The sequence below is a fragment of the Dendropsophus ebraccatus genome, chromosome 3, assembly GCF_027789765.1.
Source record: "Dendropsophus ebraccatus isolate aDenEbr1 chromosome 3, aDenEbr1.pat, whole genome shotgun sequence".
In the NCBI taxonomy this organism is placed as follows: domain Eukaryota; kingdom Metazoa; phylum Chordata; class Amphibia; order Anura; family Hylidae; genus Dendropsophus; species Dendropsophus ebraccatus.
This window is the reverse complement of record NC_091456.1, coordinates 1,499,457-1,520,416: the sequence shown is the minus strand read 5'-3', so window position 1 is coordinate 1,520,416 and position 20,960 is coordinate 1,499,457. Positions and strand designations below refer to the sequence as shown.

Below are 20,960 nucleotides of genomic sequence, written 5' to 3'. Positions count from 1 at the left end.
CAAGGTAGAATCGGGAGCAGGTGAGCCTCCCAAAAATTATGCCAGACACAGTATGGCAGTGAGGACACAGAACCATTAAAAGTGAGGTAGCAAGTGAGCCTCACAAAAATTAGGCCAGACACAGCATGGCGGAACAAGAATAGGCTGTTGGCTGAGAATTGAAGGAGGAGGGAGAAGGAGGATATACGAAGAATTCTCATGTTGAGCTGCTTTCCCCGGGTGGACAGTTGAATTCAAGTGAAATCCAGGCTTTGTTCATTTTTGTAAACGTCAGCCTGTCAGTTGACAGGCGGGTGCGCTTATCAGGGGTGATGACACCAGCTGCACTGAAGACCCGCTCTGACAACACGCTAGCGGCAGGGCAGCACAGCATCTCCAAGGCATAAAGTTCGGACCACGTATCCAGCTTTGCAACCCAGTAGTTGTATGTAGCAGAGTGATGGGGAAGGACGTTGGTATGGTCAGCAAGGTACTCCCTCACCATCTTTCTGAAGACCTCCCCCCTACTCTGTCTGGACTGGGGACGGTTGACAGTCTTGCTGGGGTGCCATGAAACTGTCAAAGGCCTTGGAGAGTGCTCCCCTGCCCCTTGACAAGCTGCCTGCTCCACCTCTCCTCTCCCCCGCTCTTTGGCCCACAGAACTACGTCCTCTGGCGATAGTGGTGTCAGAGGGGAAGTACATTTTCAGCTTCTGCACCAGGACCTGTTAATATTGATTCACTCTCATACTGCGTTTTTTGGCGGGAATGAGAGTGGAAAAGTTCTGTTTGTAACGAGGGTCCAGGAGGGTGAACACCCAGTAATCGGGGTTGTCAAAATTTTTTTAACCTGAGGGTCACGGGAAAGACAGCCTAACAAAGTCAGCCATGTGCGCCAGGGTACCAACACGCAAGAACTTCCTCTCCTCAATAGGCTGACTCTGAATTTCCTCCTCCTCCACCGATTCCTCCTCTTCAGGCCATACACGCTCAACAGCTAAGGATTGAGCATGGGTACCCTCTTCAGTTTGCTCCTCTTCCTCCTCTACTTCATGCTGAGAAACATATGTGAGGGTGGTCTGGCTATCTAGCGGCGGATGTTCTTCCCCCGTCTCCTGAGACAAAGGCAAAGTCTCAGACTTCAGGCTGAGCAGGGAGGTTTGAAGCAGACACAGCAGGGGGATGGCGAGGCTGATGTCGGCGGCATTGCTGCTGACCATCTGTGTTGACTCCTGAAAGGGGCCCAGTACCTGACAGATAGCAGACATCCACATCCACTCCCCATTGTAGATTTGAGATAGCTGACTGACCTGACTACCGCTTCTTGCCGAGGTTGACATCTGTCATTCCACAATGGTTCTGCGTTGCTGGTAAACCCTGGCTACAATCTGGAAGGTGGAACCACCCAAAAATTTAGCCTGACACAGTATGGCAGTGAGAACACAGGAACCCTTAAAACAGAGGTAGCATATAAACCACCCAAAACTTAGTCTGACACCACGAAGATACAATAGATGACCAGACAGCCCTGCAAAATAGTCAAATTGAAGTTGATTTGAACATTTAAAATTTCAAAAAAAGGCCATAAAGTGGCCTTTAACGAGCAGCTGACTTCTGCCTTTGAAACAGCTAAAAAATGAAAGGACGGCAGAGGACACCCGCAAGTTTACATCCACAGATAATATGGTTCAAAATGGACAACACAACGAGGATGCTAAATTAGGATCCACCATTTTCACTGTCTGTTCCTTTGAACGGTGGCGTCTATCTTGGAGATACAGTAAATGACCAGACAGCCTGCAAAATAGCACTTGAATTGAAGAAGTCGATTTGATTTGAAAATTGATATTTAAGATTTTTTTTTAAAAAAGACCATAAAGTGGCCTTTACCGTCCTTTAGATGAGGCAGGTGTGGAACCTCCCAAAAACTAGGTCTGACACAGTAGAGTACCGAGGGACAGCCACTGCCATGAGGCTCCTAAAAGCCTCTGTCTCTACCAGCCGATAGGGCAGCATCTCCAGGCTCAGCAGTTTGCCTATGTGCACATTTAGGGCTTGTGCATGCGGGTGAGTGGCCGTGTATTTGCGCTTCCATTCAAAGGTCTGCTGCAGGAGTCGAAGGGGTGCGTGTAGGGTGGGAGGCGCTCGTGCCTGGGACCTGGGCGGGGGGACTGACAGAGCCAGCACCTGACACAGGGGAAGGAGCAGGGGTGCGACTTGCAGTTACTGAACGGCCTTGGTTCCACTGAGTGGGGTGTTTAGCACTCATATGCCTGCGCATGCTGGTAGTGGTTAGGCTGGTAGTGGTGGCTCCCCTGCTGATCCTGGCGTGGCACACGTTGCACACTACAGTCCGTCGGTCATTCACAGTTTCTTTAAAGAACCTCCAGGACTTGCGAACATCTAGGCCTGGCCACGGGAGTTTAACTCCTAGAAACAGTTGCTGATCTACTCGCTCTGCCCCTGCTTCTCCATCTGCCCACCCCTCTTCCTCTTCCAACCGGTCCTGTGACTGACCTCACCTCCCCCTCAGAAGCTAAGTGTAAGTGCAGCTATATGGTTTATGCCACCCTCTTACACAGGACAATGAGCAGTAAGCTTGGATGTGGCTGCAGCAAGAAAAATGAAGAAATAAGAAAATATACTAGTGGTCACACTAGTTTTTGGAGGTTGTCGTATAGTCTGTGTGTAAGTGGTGGTATATGGTGTATGCCACCTGTTACACAGGACAATGAGCAGTGAAGTTCTATGCAGGTGTACTACAAATCACAGCAATACAATCTACAACAGCAGCAGCACCAGCCACAAAATATAAGAGTACTGAGCACTTCTTAGGGGTCTGTATGCAACACCTAATGTCCCCTTTCTGCCAGCAGCCGGTCACCACAGTGTGCTGGTGAAATCGCAGTAGCTGCACTGCAACTGCCAGCCAGCAGTCTGGAGTTATCAAAAAAAAATTAAGATTTTAAGCCCTTACAAAGGACTGTTGGGTTCTGTATATAGTATCCCTGCCTACAGGAACGCTAATTCCCTCCCTGACTAGGAGCAGCTCTGTTCCTATTCTCTTCCAGCATACATGTGAGCCGAGCACCGCGGGCCCAGATACTTATATGGCCAATCGCTGCTATCGATATGTATGGGTCCCACGTCATCGCAGGATGTACCAAAAAGTCTCCTGCATGTTTATTGGCTGAGAAATTGTGCCCAAACTTACAGGAAAGAGATGATGGGGAGAGGATGAGGATACTATGAGGAGAGGATGGGGGGACTATGAGGAGAGGATGAGGATACTATGAGGAGAGGATGGGGGGACTATGAGGAGAGGATGGGGGGACTATGAGGAGAGGATGGGGGGACTATGAGGAGAGGATGGGGGGGACTATGAGGAGAGGATGGGGGGACTGTGAGGAGAGGATGGGGGGACTATGAGGAGAGGATGGGGGGGACTGTGAGGAGAGGATGGGGGGACTATGAGGAGAGGATGGGGGGGACTATGAGGAGAGGATGGGGGGACTATGAGGAGAGGATGGGGGGACTATGAGGAGAGGATGGGGGGACTATGGGGAGAGGATGGGGGGACTATGGGGAGAGGATGGGGGGGGACTATGAGGAGAGGATGGGGGGGACTATGGGGAGAGGATGGGGGGGACTATGGGGAGAGGATGGGGGGGACTATGGGGAGAGGATGGGGGGGGACTATGAGGAGAGGATGGGGGGGACTATGAGGAGAGGATGGGGGGGACTATGAGGAGAGGATGGGGGGACTATGGGGAGAGGATGGGGGGGGACTATGAGGAGAGGATGGGGGGGACTATGGGGAGAGGATGGGGGGACTATGGGGAGAGGATGGGGGGGGACTATGAGGAGAGGATGGGGGGGGACTATGGGGAGAGGATGGGGGGGGGACTATGGGGAGAGGATGGGGGGGGGACTATGGGGAGAGGATGGGGGGGGACTATGGGGAGAGGATGGGGGGACTATGGGGAGAGGATGGGGGGGACTATGAGGAGAGGATGGGGGGGACTATGGGGAGAGGATGGGGGGGGACTATGGGGAGAGGATGGGGGGGGACTATGAGGAGAGGATGGGGGGACTATGAGGAGAGGATGAGGATACTATGAGGAGAGGATGGGGGGACTATGAGGAGAGGATGAGGATACTATGAGGAGAGGATGGGGGGGACTATGGGGAGAGGATGGGGGGGGACTATGGGGAGAGGATGGGGGGGGACTATGAGGAGAGGATGGGGGGACTATGAGGAGAGGATGGGGGGACTATGAGGAGAGGATGGGGGGACTATGAGGAGAGGATGGGGGGGACTATGAGGAGAGGATGGGGGGGGACTATGAGGAGAGGATGGGGGGGGACTATGAGGAGAGGATGGGGGGACTATGAGGAGAGGATGAGGATACTATGAGGAGAGGATGGGGGGACTATGAGGAGAGGATGGGGGGGACTATGAGGAGAGGATGGGGGGGGACTATGAGGAGAGGATGGGGGGGGACTATGGGGAGAGGATGGGGGGGACTATGATGTGACTGTGCCGGGGTTTTCCTGCACTTGGTATAGTGTGACGTCCCTTGCTGGTATGATGCTCGCCCTCAGTGCCGCCTCCACTCGTCTTTTGAAGACTCTGCCAGCTTTACGACTTTGAACTGGATGAGGTTATGCTGAAAAACCTGTCAACCATCAGGCCAAAAGCAATTCAGTATTTGAGGTTTTGTTTTTTTTGTTTTTACAATGAGTGTATTCTCCTCCAGTATCTGTCAGTAATGTGTCAGTAGCCTGTCAGTAATGTGTCAGTAGCCTGTCAGTAATCAATAATGTGTCAGTAATCTGTCAGTAACCAATAATGTGTCAGTAATCTGTCAGTAATCAATAATGTGTCAGTAATCTGTCAGTAACCAATAATGTGTCAGTAGCCTGTCAGTAATCAATAATGTGTCAGTAATCTGTCAGTAACCAGTAATGTGTCAGTAACCTGTCAGTAATGTGTCAGTAATCTGTCAGTAACCAGTAATGTGTCAGTAGCCTGTCAGTAATCAATAATGTGTCAGTAATCTGTCAGTAACCAATAATGTGTCAGTAATCTGTCAGTAACCAATAATGTGTCAGTAACCTGTCAGTAATGTGTCAGTAATCTGTATATCGTCCATGTCTGCTCAGACACTCAGGTTTTTATTTTATCTTTATTTTCATAAGGCCAAATGTGTGTGGATCAAGATTTCACTCGTACTGTTGTCCTGGGTGGAAAACCCTTCCTGGAGGAAACCAGTGTATTGTCCGTAAGTCTCTCATTCCTTTCACTACATTTAGTGGCCGTTGTTTTATTACTGCTCTGCCTATTATTATATGTTCTATGACTGATCTGTAACCTGTATGTGATAGGAATGATGCTGCTGGATTACTGCCGGGTGATATTACACGGGGGGGGGGGGGGGGGGGGGGAGAATCATTGCCGGGTGATATTACAGTCATGGCCAAAAGTTTTGATAATGATACAAATATTACTTATTTCAATATTTGCCTAGAAAATGAACTTTCTCCCCCAAAACACATTTCCACATCATTGCAGCCCGGCCTTACAAGGAGCAGCTAACATGGTTTCAGTGATTGCTCCATTATCACAGGTGTGGGTGTTGGTGAGGACAGGGCTGGAGATCAATCTGTCATGATAAAGTAAGAATGACACCACTGGACACTTTAAAAGGAGGCTGGTGCTTGGCATCATTGTTTCTCTTCTGTTACCATGGTTATCTCTAAAGAAACACGTGCAGTCATCATTGCACTGCACAAAAATGCCCTAACAGGGAAGAGTATCGCAGCTAGAAAGATTGCACCTCAGTCAACAATCTATCGCATCATCAAAAACTTCAAGGAGAGAGGTTCCATTGTTGCCAAAAAGGCTCCAGGGCGCCCAAGAAAGACCAGCAAGTGCCAGGACCGTCTCTTAGAAGTGTAGTCAGCTGCGGGATGGGGCTACCAGCAGTGCAGAGCTTGGTCAGGAATGGCAGCAGGCAGGTGTGAGGGCATCTGCACTGTGCACTGTGAGACTGCGGAGACTCTTGGAGCAAGGCCTGGTCTCATGGAGGGCAGCAAAGAAGCCGCTTCTCTCCAGAAAAAACACCAGGGACAGACTGATATTCTGCAAAAGGTCCAGGGAGAGGACTGCTGAGGACTGGGGGAAAGGTCCAGGGAGCGGACTGCTGAGGACTGGGGGAAAGGTCCAGGGAGTGGACTGCTGAGGACTGGGGGAAAGGTCCAGGGAGTGGACTGCTGAGGACTGGGGGAAAGGTCCAGGGAGTGGACTGCTGAGGACTGGGGGAAAGGTCCAGGGAGTGGACTGCTGAGGACTGGGGGAAAGGTCCAGGGAGTGGACTGCTGAGGACTGGGGGAAAGGTCCAGGGATCGGACTGCTGAGGACTGGGGGAAAGGTCCAGGGATCGGACTGCTGAGGACTGGGGGAAAGGTCCAGGGATCGGACTGCTGAGGACTGGGGGAAAGGTCCAGGGATCGGACTGCTGAGGACTGGGGGAAAGGTCCAGGGATCGGACTGCTGAGGACTGGGGGAAAGGTCCAGGGATCGGATTGCTGAGGACTGGGGGAAAGGTCCAGGGAGTGGACTGCTGAGGACTGGGGGAAAGGTCCAGGGAGTGGACTGCTGAGGACTGGGGGAAAGGTGCAGGGAGTGGACTGCTGAGGACTGGGGGAAAGGTGCAGGGAGTGGACTGCTGAGGACTGGGGGAAAGGTGCAGGGAGCGGACTGCTGAGGACTGGGGGAAAGGTGCAGGGAGTGGACTGCTGAGGACTGGGGGAAAGGTCCAGGGAGTGGACTGCTGGGGACTGGGGGAAAGGTCCAGGGATTGGACTGCTGGGGACTGGGGGAAAGGTCCAGGGAGCGGACTGCTGGGGACTGGGGGAAAGGTACAGGGAGCCGACGGCTGAGGACTGGGGGAAAGGTCCAGGGAGCGGACTGCTGAGGGCTGGGGGAAAGGTACAGGGAGCCGACGGCTGAAGACTGGGGGAAAGGTCCAGGGAGTGGACTGCTGAGGACTGGGGGAAAGTCATTGGGGGAGATTTATCAAAGGGTGTAAAATTTAGACTGGTGCAAACTGCCCACAGCAACCAATCACAGCTCAGCTTTCCTTTCAGCACTGCCTAAAGCTGAGCTGTGATTGGTTGCTGTGGGTAGTTTACACCAGTCTAAATTTTACCCTTTGATAAATATCCCCCATTGTCTCTGATGAATCCCCTTTCCCATTGTTTGGGACATCTGGAAAACAGCTTATTGGGAGAAGACGAGGTGAGCGCTACCACCAGTCTTGTCTTACGCCATCTGTAACCGGCATCCTGAAACCATTCATGTGTGGGGTTGCTTCTCAGCCAAGGGAATCAGCTCTCTCACAGTCTCCCCTAAAAACACGGCCATGAATAAAGAATGGGACCAGAACGTCCTCCAAGAGCAACTTCTCCCAACCATCCAAGAGCAGTTTGGCCACCAACAATGCCTTTTCCAGCATGATGGAGCACCTTGCCATAAAGCAAAGGGGATAACTAAATGGCTCAGGGAACAAAACAGAGAGATTTTGGGTCCATGGCCTGGAAACTCCCCAGATCTTAATCCCATTGAGAACTTGTGGTCAATCATCAAGGGACGGGTGGACAAACAAATACCAACAAATTCTGACAAAATGCAAGCACTGATTGTGCAAGAATGGACGGCTATCAGCCAGGATTTGGTCCAGAAGTTGTATGAGAGCAGCCGGGGAGAATTGCAGAGGTCCTGAAGAAGAAGGCGCAACACTGCAAATATTATAGTCTTGCTGCAGTAACTCATCTACCTGTCAGTATAAACTTCTGTTACTCATAATATGATGCAATTATATTTCTGTATGTGATAAAAACATCTGACAAACACACAGAAAACCAGAGGGCAGAGGATCATGGGAAATAGAAGATTTGTGTCATTCTCAGAACTTTTAGCCATGACTGTACACGGAGAGGGGGGGAATATTGCCAGGTGACATAGGCACATACAGGTGTGTATACACTGTACATAGGGGATATACATAGAGGATACACTGTACTTCTAGGATATACTGAACATAGAGGATATACTGAACATAGAGGATATACTGTACATAGAGGATATACATATAGAATATACTGTACATAGAGGATATACATAGAGGATATATTGTACATAGAGGGTATACATATAGGATATACTGTACATAGAGGATATACTGTACATAGAGGATATACATATAGGATATACTGTACATAGAGGATATACTGTACATAGAGGATACATATAGGATACACTGTACATAGAGGATACATAGGATATACTGTACATAGAGGATATACATATAGGATATTCTGTACATAGAGGATATACTGTACATAGAGGATACATAGGATATACTGTACATAGAGGATATACTGTACATAGAGGATATACATATAGGATATACTGTACATAGAGGATATACTGTACATAGAGGCTATACATATAGGATATACTGTACATAGAGGATACATAGGATATACTGTACATATAGGATATACTGTACATAGAGGATATACATAGAGGATATACTGTACATAGAGGATATACATAGAGGATATACTGTACATAGAGGGTATACATAGAGGATATACTGTACATAGAGGATATACTGTACATAGAGGATACATATAGGATACACTGTACATAGAGGATACATAGGATATACTGTACATAGAGGATATACTGTACATAGAGGATATACATATAGGATATACTGTACATAGAGGATATACTGTACATAGAGGATACATATAGGATACACTGTACATAGAGGATACATAGGATATACTGTACATAGAGGATATACATATAGGATATACTAAACATTGAGGATATACATATAGGATATACTATACATAGAGGCTATACTGTACATAGAGGGTATACATATAGGATATACTGTACATAGAGGATATACTGTACATAGAGAGTATACATATAGGATATACTGTACATAGAGGATATACATAGAGGATATACTGTACATAGAGGATATACATATAGGATATACTGTACATAGAGGATATACTGTACATAGAGGATATACTGAACATAGAGGATATACATAGAGGGCATATAGGATATACTGTACATAGAGGGTATACATATAGGATATACTGTACATAGAGGGTATACATATAGGATATACTGTACATAGAGGATATACATATAGGATATACTGTACATAGAGAGTATACATATAGGATATACTGTACATAGAGGATATACATATAGGATATACTGTACATATAGGGTATACATATAGGATATACTGTACATAGTGGGTATACATATAGGATATACTGTACATAGAGGGTATACATATAGGATATACTGTACATATAGGGTATACATATAGGATATACTGTACATAGAGGATATACATATAGGATATACTGTACATAGAGGATACATATGATATACTGTACATAGAGGATATACTGTACATAGAGGATATACTGTACATAGAGGGTATACATATAGGATATACTGTACATAGAGGATATACATATAGGATATACTGTACATAGAGGGTATACATAGAGGATATACTGTACATATAGGATATACTGTACATAGAGGGTATACATATAGGATATACTGTACATAGGGGATATACATATAGGATACACTGTACATAGAGGATACATAGGATATACTGTACATACAGGATATACTGAACATAGAGGATATACTGTACATAGAGGATATACATAGAGGGCATATAGAATATACTGTACATAGAGGGTATACATATAGGATATACTGTACATAGAGGATACATATAGGATATACTGTACATAGAGGATATACATAGAGGATATACTGTACATAGAGGATATACATATAGGATATACTGTACATAGAGGATATACATATAGGATATACTGTACATAGAGGATATACATATAGGATATACTGTACATAGAGGATACATAGGATATACTGTACATAGAGGATATACATATAGGATATACTGTACATATAGGATATACATATAGGATATACTGTACATAGAGGATACATAGGATATACTGTACATAGAGGATACATAGGATATACTGAACATAGAGGATATACTGTACATAGAGGATATACATATAGAATATACTGTACATAGAGGATATACATAGAGGATATACTGTACATAGAGGATATACATATAGGATATACTGTACATAGAGGGTATACATATAGGATATACTGTACATAGAGGATATACTGTACATAGAGGGTATACTGTACATAGAGGATATACTGTACATAGATATACATAGAGGGCATATAGGATATACTGTACATAGAGGGTATACATATAGGATATACTGTACATATAGGATACACTGTACATAGAGGATATACATAGAGGGCATATAGGATATCCTGTACATAGAGGGTATACATATAGGATATACTGCACATAGAGGATACATAGGATACACTGTACATATAGGATATACTGTACATAGAGGATACATAGGATACACTGTACATATAGGATATACTGTACATATAGGGTATATAGGATATACTGTACATAGAGGGTATACTGTACATAGAGGATATACATAGAGGATATACTGTACATAGAGGATACACTGTACATAGAGGATATCCTGTACATAGAGGGTATACATATAGGATATACTGTACATAGAGGGTATACATAGAGGATATACTGTACATAGAGGATATACTGTACATAGAGGATATACTGTACATAGAGGATACATAGGATATACTGTACATAGAGGATACATAGGATACACTGTACATATAGGATATACTGTACATACAGGGTATATAGGATATACTGTACATAGAGGATATACTGAACATAGAGGATATACATAGAGGGCATATAGGATATACTGTACATAGAGGGTATACATATAGGATATACTGTACATAGAGGGTATACATATAGGATATACTGTACATAGAGGATATACATAGAGGATATACTGTACATAGAGTGTATACATATAGGATATACTGTACATAGAGGATATACATATAGGATATACTGTACATAGAGGGTATACATATAGGATATACTGTACATAGAGGGTATACATATAGGATATACTGTACATAGAGGATATACATATAGGATATACTGTACATAGAGGGTATACATATAGGATATACTGTACATAGAGGATATACATATAGGATATACTGTACATATAGGGTATACATATAGGATATACTGTACATAGTGGGTATACATATAGGATATACTGTACATAGAGGGTATACATATAGGATATACTGTACATATAGGGTATACATATAGGATATACTGTACATAGAGGATATACATATAGGATATACTGTACATAGAGGATACATAGGATATACTGTACATAGAGGATATACTGTACATAGAGGATATACATATAGGATATACTGTACATAGAGGGTATACATAGAGGATATACTGTACATATAGGATATACTGTACATAGAGGGTATACATATAGGATATACTGTACATAGGGGATATACATATAGGATACACTGTACATAGAGGATATACATATAGGATATACTGTACATATAAGATATACACATAGGATATACTGTACATAGAGGATACATAGGATATACTGTACATACAGGATATACTGAACATAGAGGATATACTGTACATAGAGGATATACATAGAGGGCATATAGAATATACTGTACATAGAGGGTATACATATAGGATATACTGTACATAGAGGATACATATAGGATATACTGTACATAGAGGATATACATAGAGGATATACTGTACATAGAGGATATACATATAGGCTATACTGTACATAGAGGATACATAGGATATACTGTACATAGAGGGTATACTGTACATAGAGGATATACTGTACATAGATATACATAGAGGGCATATAGGATATACTGTACATAGAGGGTATACATATAGGATATACTGTACATATAGGATACACTGTACATAGAGGATATACATAGAGGGCATATAGGATATCCTGTACATAGAGGGTATACATATAGGATATACTGCACATAGAGGATACATAGGATACACTGTACATATAGGATATACTGTACATATAGGGTATATAGGATATACTGTACATAGAGGGTATACTGTACATAGAGGATATACATAGAGGATATACTGTACATAGAGGATACACTGTACATAGAGGATATCCTGTACATAGAGGGTATACATAGAGGATATACTGTACATAGAGGATATAGAGGATATACTGTACGTAGAGGATATACATATAGGATATACTGTACATAGAGGATATACATAGAGGATATACTGTACATAGAGGGTATACATATAGGATATACTGTACATAGAGGGTATACATATAGGATATACTGTACATAGAGGATATACTGTACATAGAGGATACATAGGATATACTGTACATAGAGGATACATAGGATACACTGTACATATAGGATATACTGTACATACAGGGTATATAGGATATACTGTACATAGAGGGTATACTGTACATATAGGATACACTGTACATATAGGATATACTGCACATAGAGGATATACTGCACATAGAGGATATACATAGAATATACTGTACATAGAGGGTATATAGGATATACTGTACATATAGGATATACTGCAATGTCTTGTTTCCTTGGCTGAGCGGCTGCACTCGAGTCCTGTGCTGTTGGATAAAGTCATGTAACATACACCTCTCCTGGATGTGGATGGAGCGGCTGGCAGTGATGGATGTGGTGGGTGCCAGGAGAATGTTCTCTGCCCAGATCTGTTACACCAGTTGGGGATATCGTTCCAGGCCTGACGGTCCTCGGTGCGGGGTAATTCCAGTCATCCCACATGGAGTTTCATTCTAGATAAGATTTTATTTAAAACTTTGAAAAGGATTTGGGGATAATTTTTGCTGTTTATCAAGGACCATAGGCACTTGGTTTGGGTCAAAGAAGTGGACTGACATTACCCAGATCTCAGCAAACATCTTACAACCATTCCCATCTTATCATGTGACCATGGTCCCTGGAGATTGATAGATATGTCCACCAGGACGGCGGCCTCATACTCGGCAGAAATTACAGCTATCATTTCTCTGAAATGGTGCAGAGCCATGATTGGTCGCTGTGGGAGCTGTGATTGGTCGCTGTGGGAGCTGTGATTGGTCGCTGTGGTTGGTCGCTGTGATTGGTCGCTGTGGGAGCTGTGATTGGTCGCTGTGGGAGCTGTGATTGGTCGCTGTGGGAGCTGTGATTGGTCGCTGTGGTTGGTCGCTGTGATTGGTCGCTGTGGGAACCGTGATTGGTCGCTGTGGGAGCCGTGATTGGTCGCTGTGATTGGTCGCTGTGATTGGTCGCTGTGGGAGCCGTGATTGGTCGCTGTGGGCAGTTTCTGGCCCAGAATTATCAAACTGGTGTAAACTTTCATTCTAACTGCGGTGATTGATGGTTTATCCCTTATATTTTATAGCCCGGCCAGCCTCAGGGTAGGTAGCGCCTGTGCAGACTGTGTGTGACTATCTGCCCTCCTCTCGGGGACGCGGCTCCATTAGAATCAATGACAGAGGAGGGCAGACTGAATATCCCTTTAACAGAACAAACAAGGGATTGTATACTGGTGCTTTCACTTTAAGGCAGACGCCACTGCTCATCACTGAAGAATTGGCTGCTGTAGGCTACGGTGACCCCAAGGCACCCCCAATGCATAGACATATGGCAGCCATCACTGTGTAGCCTGAACACTGGCTCTAAATCACTTGAAGTTTATAGAATATAAGTGCAGAAACAACGTCCTCAATCACATCGTCCGTGTTATTTACACTTCTCAAACCATGTATCTTCCGGTGTGAACAGCGGTATGTGCAGCCGATAACAGTAACGGCAAATTGACAGAACAGATGGGTACACAGAGGATACACTGCACACAGATGGGTACACAGAGGGTACACTGCACACAGATGGGTACACAGAGGGTACACTGCACACAGATGGGTACACAGAGGGTACACTGCGCACAGATGGGTACACAGAGGGTACACTGCGCACAGATGGGTACACAGAGGGTACACTGCGCACAGATGGGTACACAGAGGGTACGCTGCACACAGATGGGTACACAGAGGGTACACTGCACACAGATGGGTACACAGAGGATACACTGCACACAGATGGGTACACAGAGGGTACACTGCACACAGATGGGTACACAGAGGGTACACTGCGCACAGATGGGTACACAGAGGGTACACTGCGCACAGATGGGTACACAGAGGGTACACTGCACACAGATGGGTACACAGAGGGTACACTGCACACAGATGGGTACACAGAGGATACACTGCACACAGATGGGTACACAGAGGGTACACTGCACACAGATGGGTACACAGAGGGTACACTGCGCACAGATGGGTACACAGAGGGTACACTGCACACAGGTGGGTACACAGAGGGTACACTGCGCACAGATGGGTACACAGAGGGTACACTGCACACAGGTGGGTACACAGAGGGTACACTGCACACAGATGGGTACACAGAGGGTACACTGCACACAGGTGGGTACACAGAGGGTACACTGCACACAGGTGGGTACACAGAGGGTACACTGCACACAGGTGGGTACACAGAGGGTACACTGCGCACAGATGGGTACACAGAGGGTACACTGCACACAGATGGGTACACAGAGGGTACACTGCACACAGATGGGTACACAGAGGGTACACTGCACACAGATGGGTACACAGAGGGTACACTGCGCACAGATGGGTACACAGAGGGTACACTGCACACAGGTGGGTACACAGAGGGTACACTGCACACAGGTGGGTACACAGAGGGTACACTGCGCACAGATGGGTACACAGAGGGTACACTGCACACAGGTGGGTACACAGAGGGTACACTGCGCACAGATGGGTACACAGAGGGTACACTGCGCACAGATGGGTACACTGCGCACAGATGGGTACACAGAGGATAAACTGTACATATGTGCTGCCATGTCTTTTACTTCTCTCCAGCCAGTTCATGGTAGATGTCTGGCAGCGCTGTGTCTGGGGGTGGTGATGTCTGGCAGCGCTGTGTCTGGGGGTGGTGATGTCTGGCAGCGCTGTGTCTGGGGGTGGTGATGTCTGGCAGCGCTGTGTCTGGGGGCAGTGGGGCCTAGGAGGGGTGATGTCTGGCAGCGCTGTGTCTGGGGGGGTGATGTCTGGCAGCGCTGTGTCTGGGGGCAGTGGGGTACGGGGGGGGATGTCTGGCAGCGCTGCGTCTGGAGGCAGTGGGGCCTAGGAGGGGTGATGTCTGGCAGCGCTGCGTCTGGGGTGGTGGGGCCCAGGGGGGTGATGTCTGGCAGCGCTGTGTCTGGGGGTGGTGATGTCTGGCAGCGCTGTGTCTGGGGGTGGTGATGTCTGGCAGCGCTGTGTCTGGGGGCAGTGGGGCCTAGGAGGGGTGATGTCTGGCAGCGCTGTGTCTGGGGGGGGTGATGTCTGGCAGCGCTGTGTCTGGGGGCAGTGGGGTACGGGGGAGTGATGTCTGGCAGCGCTGTGTCTGGTGATGTCTGGCAGCGCTGTGTCTGGGGGTGGTGATGTCTGGCAGCGCTGTGTCTGGGGTGGTGGGGCCCAGGGGGGTGATGTCTGGCAGCGCTGTGTCTGGTGAAGTGTGGCAGCGCTGTGTCTGGGGGTGGTGATGTCTGGCAGCGCTGTGTCTGGGGATGGTGATGTGTGGCAGCGCTGTGTCTGGGGGTGGTGATGTCTGGCAGCGCTGTGTCTGGGGGTGGTGATGTCTGGCAGCGCTGTGTCTGGGGGCAGTGGGGCCTAGGAGGGGTGATGTCTGGCAGCGCTGTGTCTGGGGGGGTGATGTCTGGCAGCGCTGTGTCTGGGGGCAGTGGGGTACGGGGGGGGATGTCTGGCAGCGCTGCGTCTGGAGGCAGTGGGGCCTAGGAGGGGTGATGTCTGGCAGCGCTGCGTCTGGGGTGGTGGGGCCCAGGGGGGTGATGTCTGGCAGCGCTGTGTCTGGGGGTGGTGATGTCTGGCAGCGCTGTGTCTGGGGGTGGTGATGTCTGGCAGCGCTGTGTCTGGTGATGTCTGGCAGCGCTGTGTCTGGGGGTGGTGATGTCTGGCAGCGCTGTGTCTGGGGTGGTGGGGCCCAGGGGGGTGATGTCTGGCAGCGCTGTGTCTGGTGAAGTGTGGCAGCGCTGTGTCTGGGGGTGGTGATGTCTGGCAGCGCTGTGTCTGGGGGTGGTGATGTCTGGCAGCGCTGTGTCTGGGGGGTGGGGCCCAGGCGGCTGATGTCTGGCAGCATTGGAATTGCTGGAGAACTGGGCTGCTCCCTCCTGTGGTGCAGTTGTCGTGGTAGTGGCCGTGTGGTAGTGGCACTTTCCGCCGAGTACGCCGGGGGGCGGGGAGGGGGTGTCCGCCTCTACATAAATCCCCGTAGCGCAGGAGATGCGGGGACATTTATAAGTCCGGCGTAAAAAAACGTCCCCTATGGGTCTGTCCAGACGATCCGTCTGACCTGTCCTTGTGTGGAGGCCGATGGTGGCTCAGAACGCTCAATAGACAATATGGGATCCGGGTTTTTCACTGATTCTACGGAGTCAACATCCCTGAAATCTGTGAATAAGTGGAATCCCGGCAGCTGATCTGCCCCCCGCACATGTCCCCTATTGCTTTGTTTCCCCCAACTCCTGGTGCATGACATCACAGCGAGCCGCTAATCCTATATATAATATAATAGTGCGGCCGCCTGTACAGACATCACAGCGAGCCGCTAATCCTATATATAATATAATAGTGCGGCCGCCTGTACAGACATCACAGCGAGCCGCTAATCCTATATATAATATAATAGTGCGGCCGCCTGTACAGACATCACAGCGAGCCGCTAATCCTATATATAATATAATAGTGCGGCCGCCTGTACAGACATCACAGCGAGCCGCTAATCCTATATATAATATAATAGTGCGGCCGCCTGTACAGACATCACAGCGAGCCGCTAATCCTATATATAATATAATAGTGCGGCCGCCTGTACAGACATCACAGCGAGCCGCTAATCCTATATATAATATAATAGTGCGGCCGCCTGTACAGACATCACAGCGAGCCGCTAATCCTATATATAATATAATAGTGCGGCCGCCTGTACAGACATCACAGCGAGCCGCTAATCATATATATAATATAATAGTGCGGCCGCCTGTACAGACATCACAGCGAGCCGCTAATCCTATATATAATATAATATAATAGTGCGGCCGCCTGTACAGACATCACAGCGAGCAGCTAATCCTATATATAATATAATAGTGCGGCCGCCTGTACAGACATCACAGCGAGCCGCTAATCCTATATATAATATAATATAATAGTGCGGCCGCCTGTACAGACATCACAGCGAGCCGCTAATCATATATATAATATAATAGTGCGGCCGCCTGTACAGACATCACAGCGAGCCGCTAATCATATATATATCATAAAAATGAAAGTCTTTCTGTCTCTCTGTCTGTCTGTCCCAAATAGACTTCCAAACGCCTGAACCGTTTGACCCCAAATTTGGCCCACAGATACATTGGGTGTCCGGGAAGGTTATTGCGAAGGTCCCGTCCCCGCCAGATGTACAGGAGGGGAGGGGGAGGGGAAAGAGAGGCGCCCCATAGAGATGAATGGGAAAATCTCCTCACTGCACACACAGGTGATATAATTAGCTGCAGCAGACACGGCAGTTGGAGCCTTAGCAACCAATAGGATTACTGCTTTCATTTTCACAGGGAGCAATGGTTGCTAGGGAAGCTGCCTCACAACATCCACAGTAATAACTGGTAGACCCCCTACTCCATCTATACAGTACATGTATACAGGACCCCCTACTCCATCTATACAGTACATGTATATACAGGACCCCCTACTCCATCTATACAGTACATGTATACAGGACCCCCTACTCCAACTATACAGTACATGTATATACAGGACCCCCTACTCCATCTATACAGTACATGTATACAGGACCCCCTACTCCAACTATACAGTACATGTATATACAGGACCCCCTACTCCATCTATACAGTACAGGTATACAGAACCCCCTACTCCATCTATACAGGACATGTATACAGGACCCCCTACTCCATCTATACAGTACATGTATATACAGGACCCCCTACTCCATCTATACAGTACATGTATACAGGGCCCCCTACTCCATCTATACAGTACATGTATATACAGGACCCCCTACTCCATCTATACAGTACATGTATACAGGACCCCCTACTCCATCTATACAGTACATGTATGTACAGGGCCCACTACTCCATCTATACAGTACATGTATATACAGGACCCCCTACTCCATCTATACAGTACATGTATATACAGGACCCCCTACTCCATCTATACAGTACATGTATATACAGGACCCCCTACTCCATCTATACAGTACATGTATATACAGGACCCCCTACTCCATCTATACAGTACATGTATATACAGGACCCCCTACTCCATCTATACAGTACATGTATACAGGACCCCCTACTCCATCTATACAGTACATGTATATACAGGGCCCCTACTCCATCTATACAGTACATGTATATACAGGACCCCCTACTCCATCTATACAGTACATGTATATACAGGACCCCCTACTCCATCTATACAGTACATGTATATACAGGGCCCCCTACTCCATCTATACAGTACATGTATATACAGGGCACTACAGGTATACCAAACTGTGACTGGGTAACACTGCCACACCAGACCTGACCAATACCGCCATACTGTGACTGGATAACACTGCCATACCAGACCTGACCAATACCGCCAAACTGTGATTGGATAACACTATCATATCAGACCTGCCCAATACCGCCATACTGTGACTGGATAACACCGCTATACCAGACCTGACCAATACCACCATACCGTGACTGGATAACACCGCCACACCAGACCTGACCAATACTACCATACTGTGACTGGGTAACACTGTCATAACACACCTGACCAATACCACCATACTATGACTGGATAACACTGCCATACCAGACCTGAACAATACCGCCATACTGTAACTGAATAACACTGTCATACCACACCTGACCAATACCGCCATACTGTGACTGGATAACACCGCTATACCAGACCTGACCAATACCGCCATATCCCCCTCGAAAAGACACCAGATTTTCTGGCAAGTCTCAATGGGAGGGTACTGTCCCTCTGCAAGGTGCTACCCTACGCACCAGACCATGGGTGCCTAATGGTAAATACGACCCTGCAGGTATACAGGACACTACAGGTATACAGGACCCCAAAACTATACACTACAGGTATACAGGACCTCCACCAACTATATACTTCAGGTATACAGGACACTACAGGTATACAGGACCTCCACCAACTATATACTTCAGGTATACAGGACACTACAGGTATACAGGACCCCAAACTATACACTACAGGTATACAGGACCCCAAAACTATACCCTACAGGTATACAGGAACTCCACCAGCTATATACTACAGGTATACAGCACCTTCACCAACTCTATACTACAGGTTTACAGGGCCCCAAAGCTATATACTACAGGTATACAGGAACTCCACCAACTATATACTACAGGTATATAGGACCCCAAACTATACACTACAGGTATACAGGACCTCCACCAACTCTATACTACAGTTATACAGGACCTTCAAACTATGCACTACAGGTATACAGGACCCCCAAACTATATACTACAGGTATACAAGACCTCCACCAATTATACACTACAGGTATCCAGGACCCTCAAACTATAAACTACAGGTATACAAGACCTCCACCAACTATACATTACAGGTATACAGCACCAACTATATACTACAGGTATACAGGACCCCCGAACTATACAGTACAGGTATACAGGACCTTCACCAACTGTACACTGCAGGTATACAGGACCTCCCTCAACTATACACTACAGGTATACAGTCCCCCCAACTACACACTACAGGTATACAGGACCCCCCCCCAACTATACACTATAGGTATACAGCCTCCCCCCCCCAACTATGCACTACAGATATGCGAGACCCCTAAAAACTATACATTGTGGGTATACAGAACCCCTCCAACTATGCACTACAGGTATACACTAATTTCACTGATTAACTCAGATGAAACAATACCTTTAGCTTGGCCTCCAGGGCACCTTAGAACAAATCTAATTAACACACTGACACTTTATACCCGGGCAGCGCCGGGTACATTTTCTAGTCTATATCATAAAAATCAAAGTCTGTCTGTCTGTCTGTCTGTCCCTTATAGACTTTCAAACGCCTGAACCGTTTGACCCCAAATTTGGCCCACAGATACATTGGGTGCCCGGGAAGGTTATTGCGAAGGTCCCGTCCCCGCCAGATGTACAGGAGGGGAGGGGGAGGGGAAAGAGAGGCGCCCCATAGAGATGAATGAGAAAATCTCCTCACTGCACACACAGGTGATATAATTAGCTGCAGCAGACACGGCAGTTGGAGCCTTAGCAACCAATAGGATTACTGCTTTCATTTTCACAGGGAGCAATGGTTGCTAGGGAAGCTGCCTCACAACATCCACAGTAATAACTGGTAGACCCCCTACTCCATCTATACAGTACATGTATACAGGACCCCCTACTCCATCTATACAGTACATGTATACAGGACCCCCTACTCCATCTATACAGTACCCCTACTCCATCTATACAGTACATGTATACAGGACCCCCTACTCCATCTATACAGTACATGTATACAGGACCCCCTACTCCATCTATATAGTACATGTATACAGGACCCCCCTACTCCATCTATACAGTACATGTATACAGGGCCCCCTACTCCATCTATACAGTACATGTATA

The 20,960-nt window shown here is 47.0% G+C and overlaps 1 protein-coding gene across 1 annotated transcript in view; it reads left to right on the top strand.

Annotated features, from left to right (window-relative positions):
• LOC138785109 (fibrillin-2-like) overlaps positions 1-20,960 on the top strand; it is a 364,563-nt gene that overhangs the window by 8,895 nt on the left and 334,708 nt on the right. Inside the window, exon 2 of the mRNA XM_069960684.1 lies at positions 5,182-5,264. Within this exon, the coding sequence (XP_069816785.1) occupies positions 5,182-5,264 (83 nt within the window). The remainder of the gene's footprint in view (positions 1-5,181; positions 5,265-20,960) is intronic.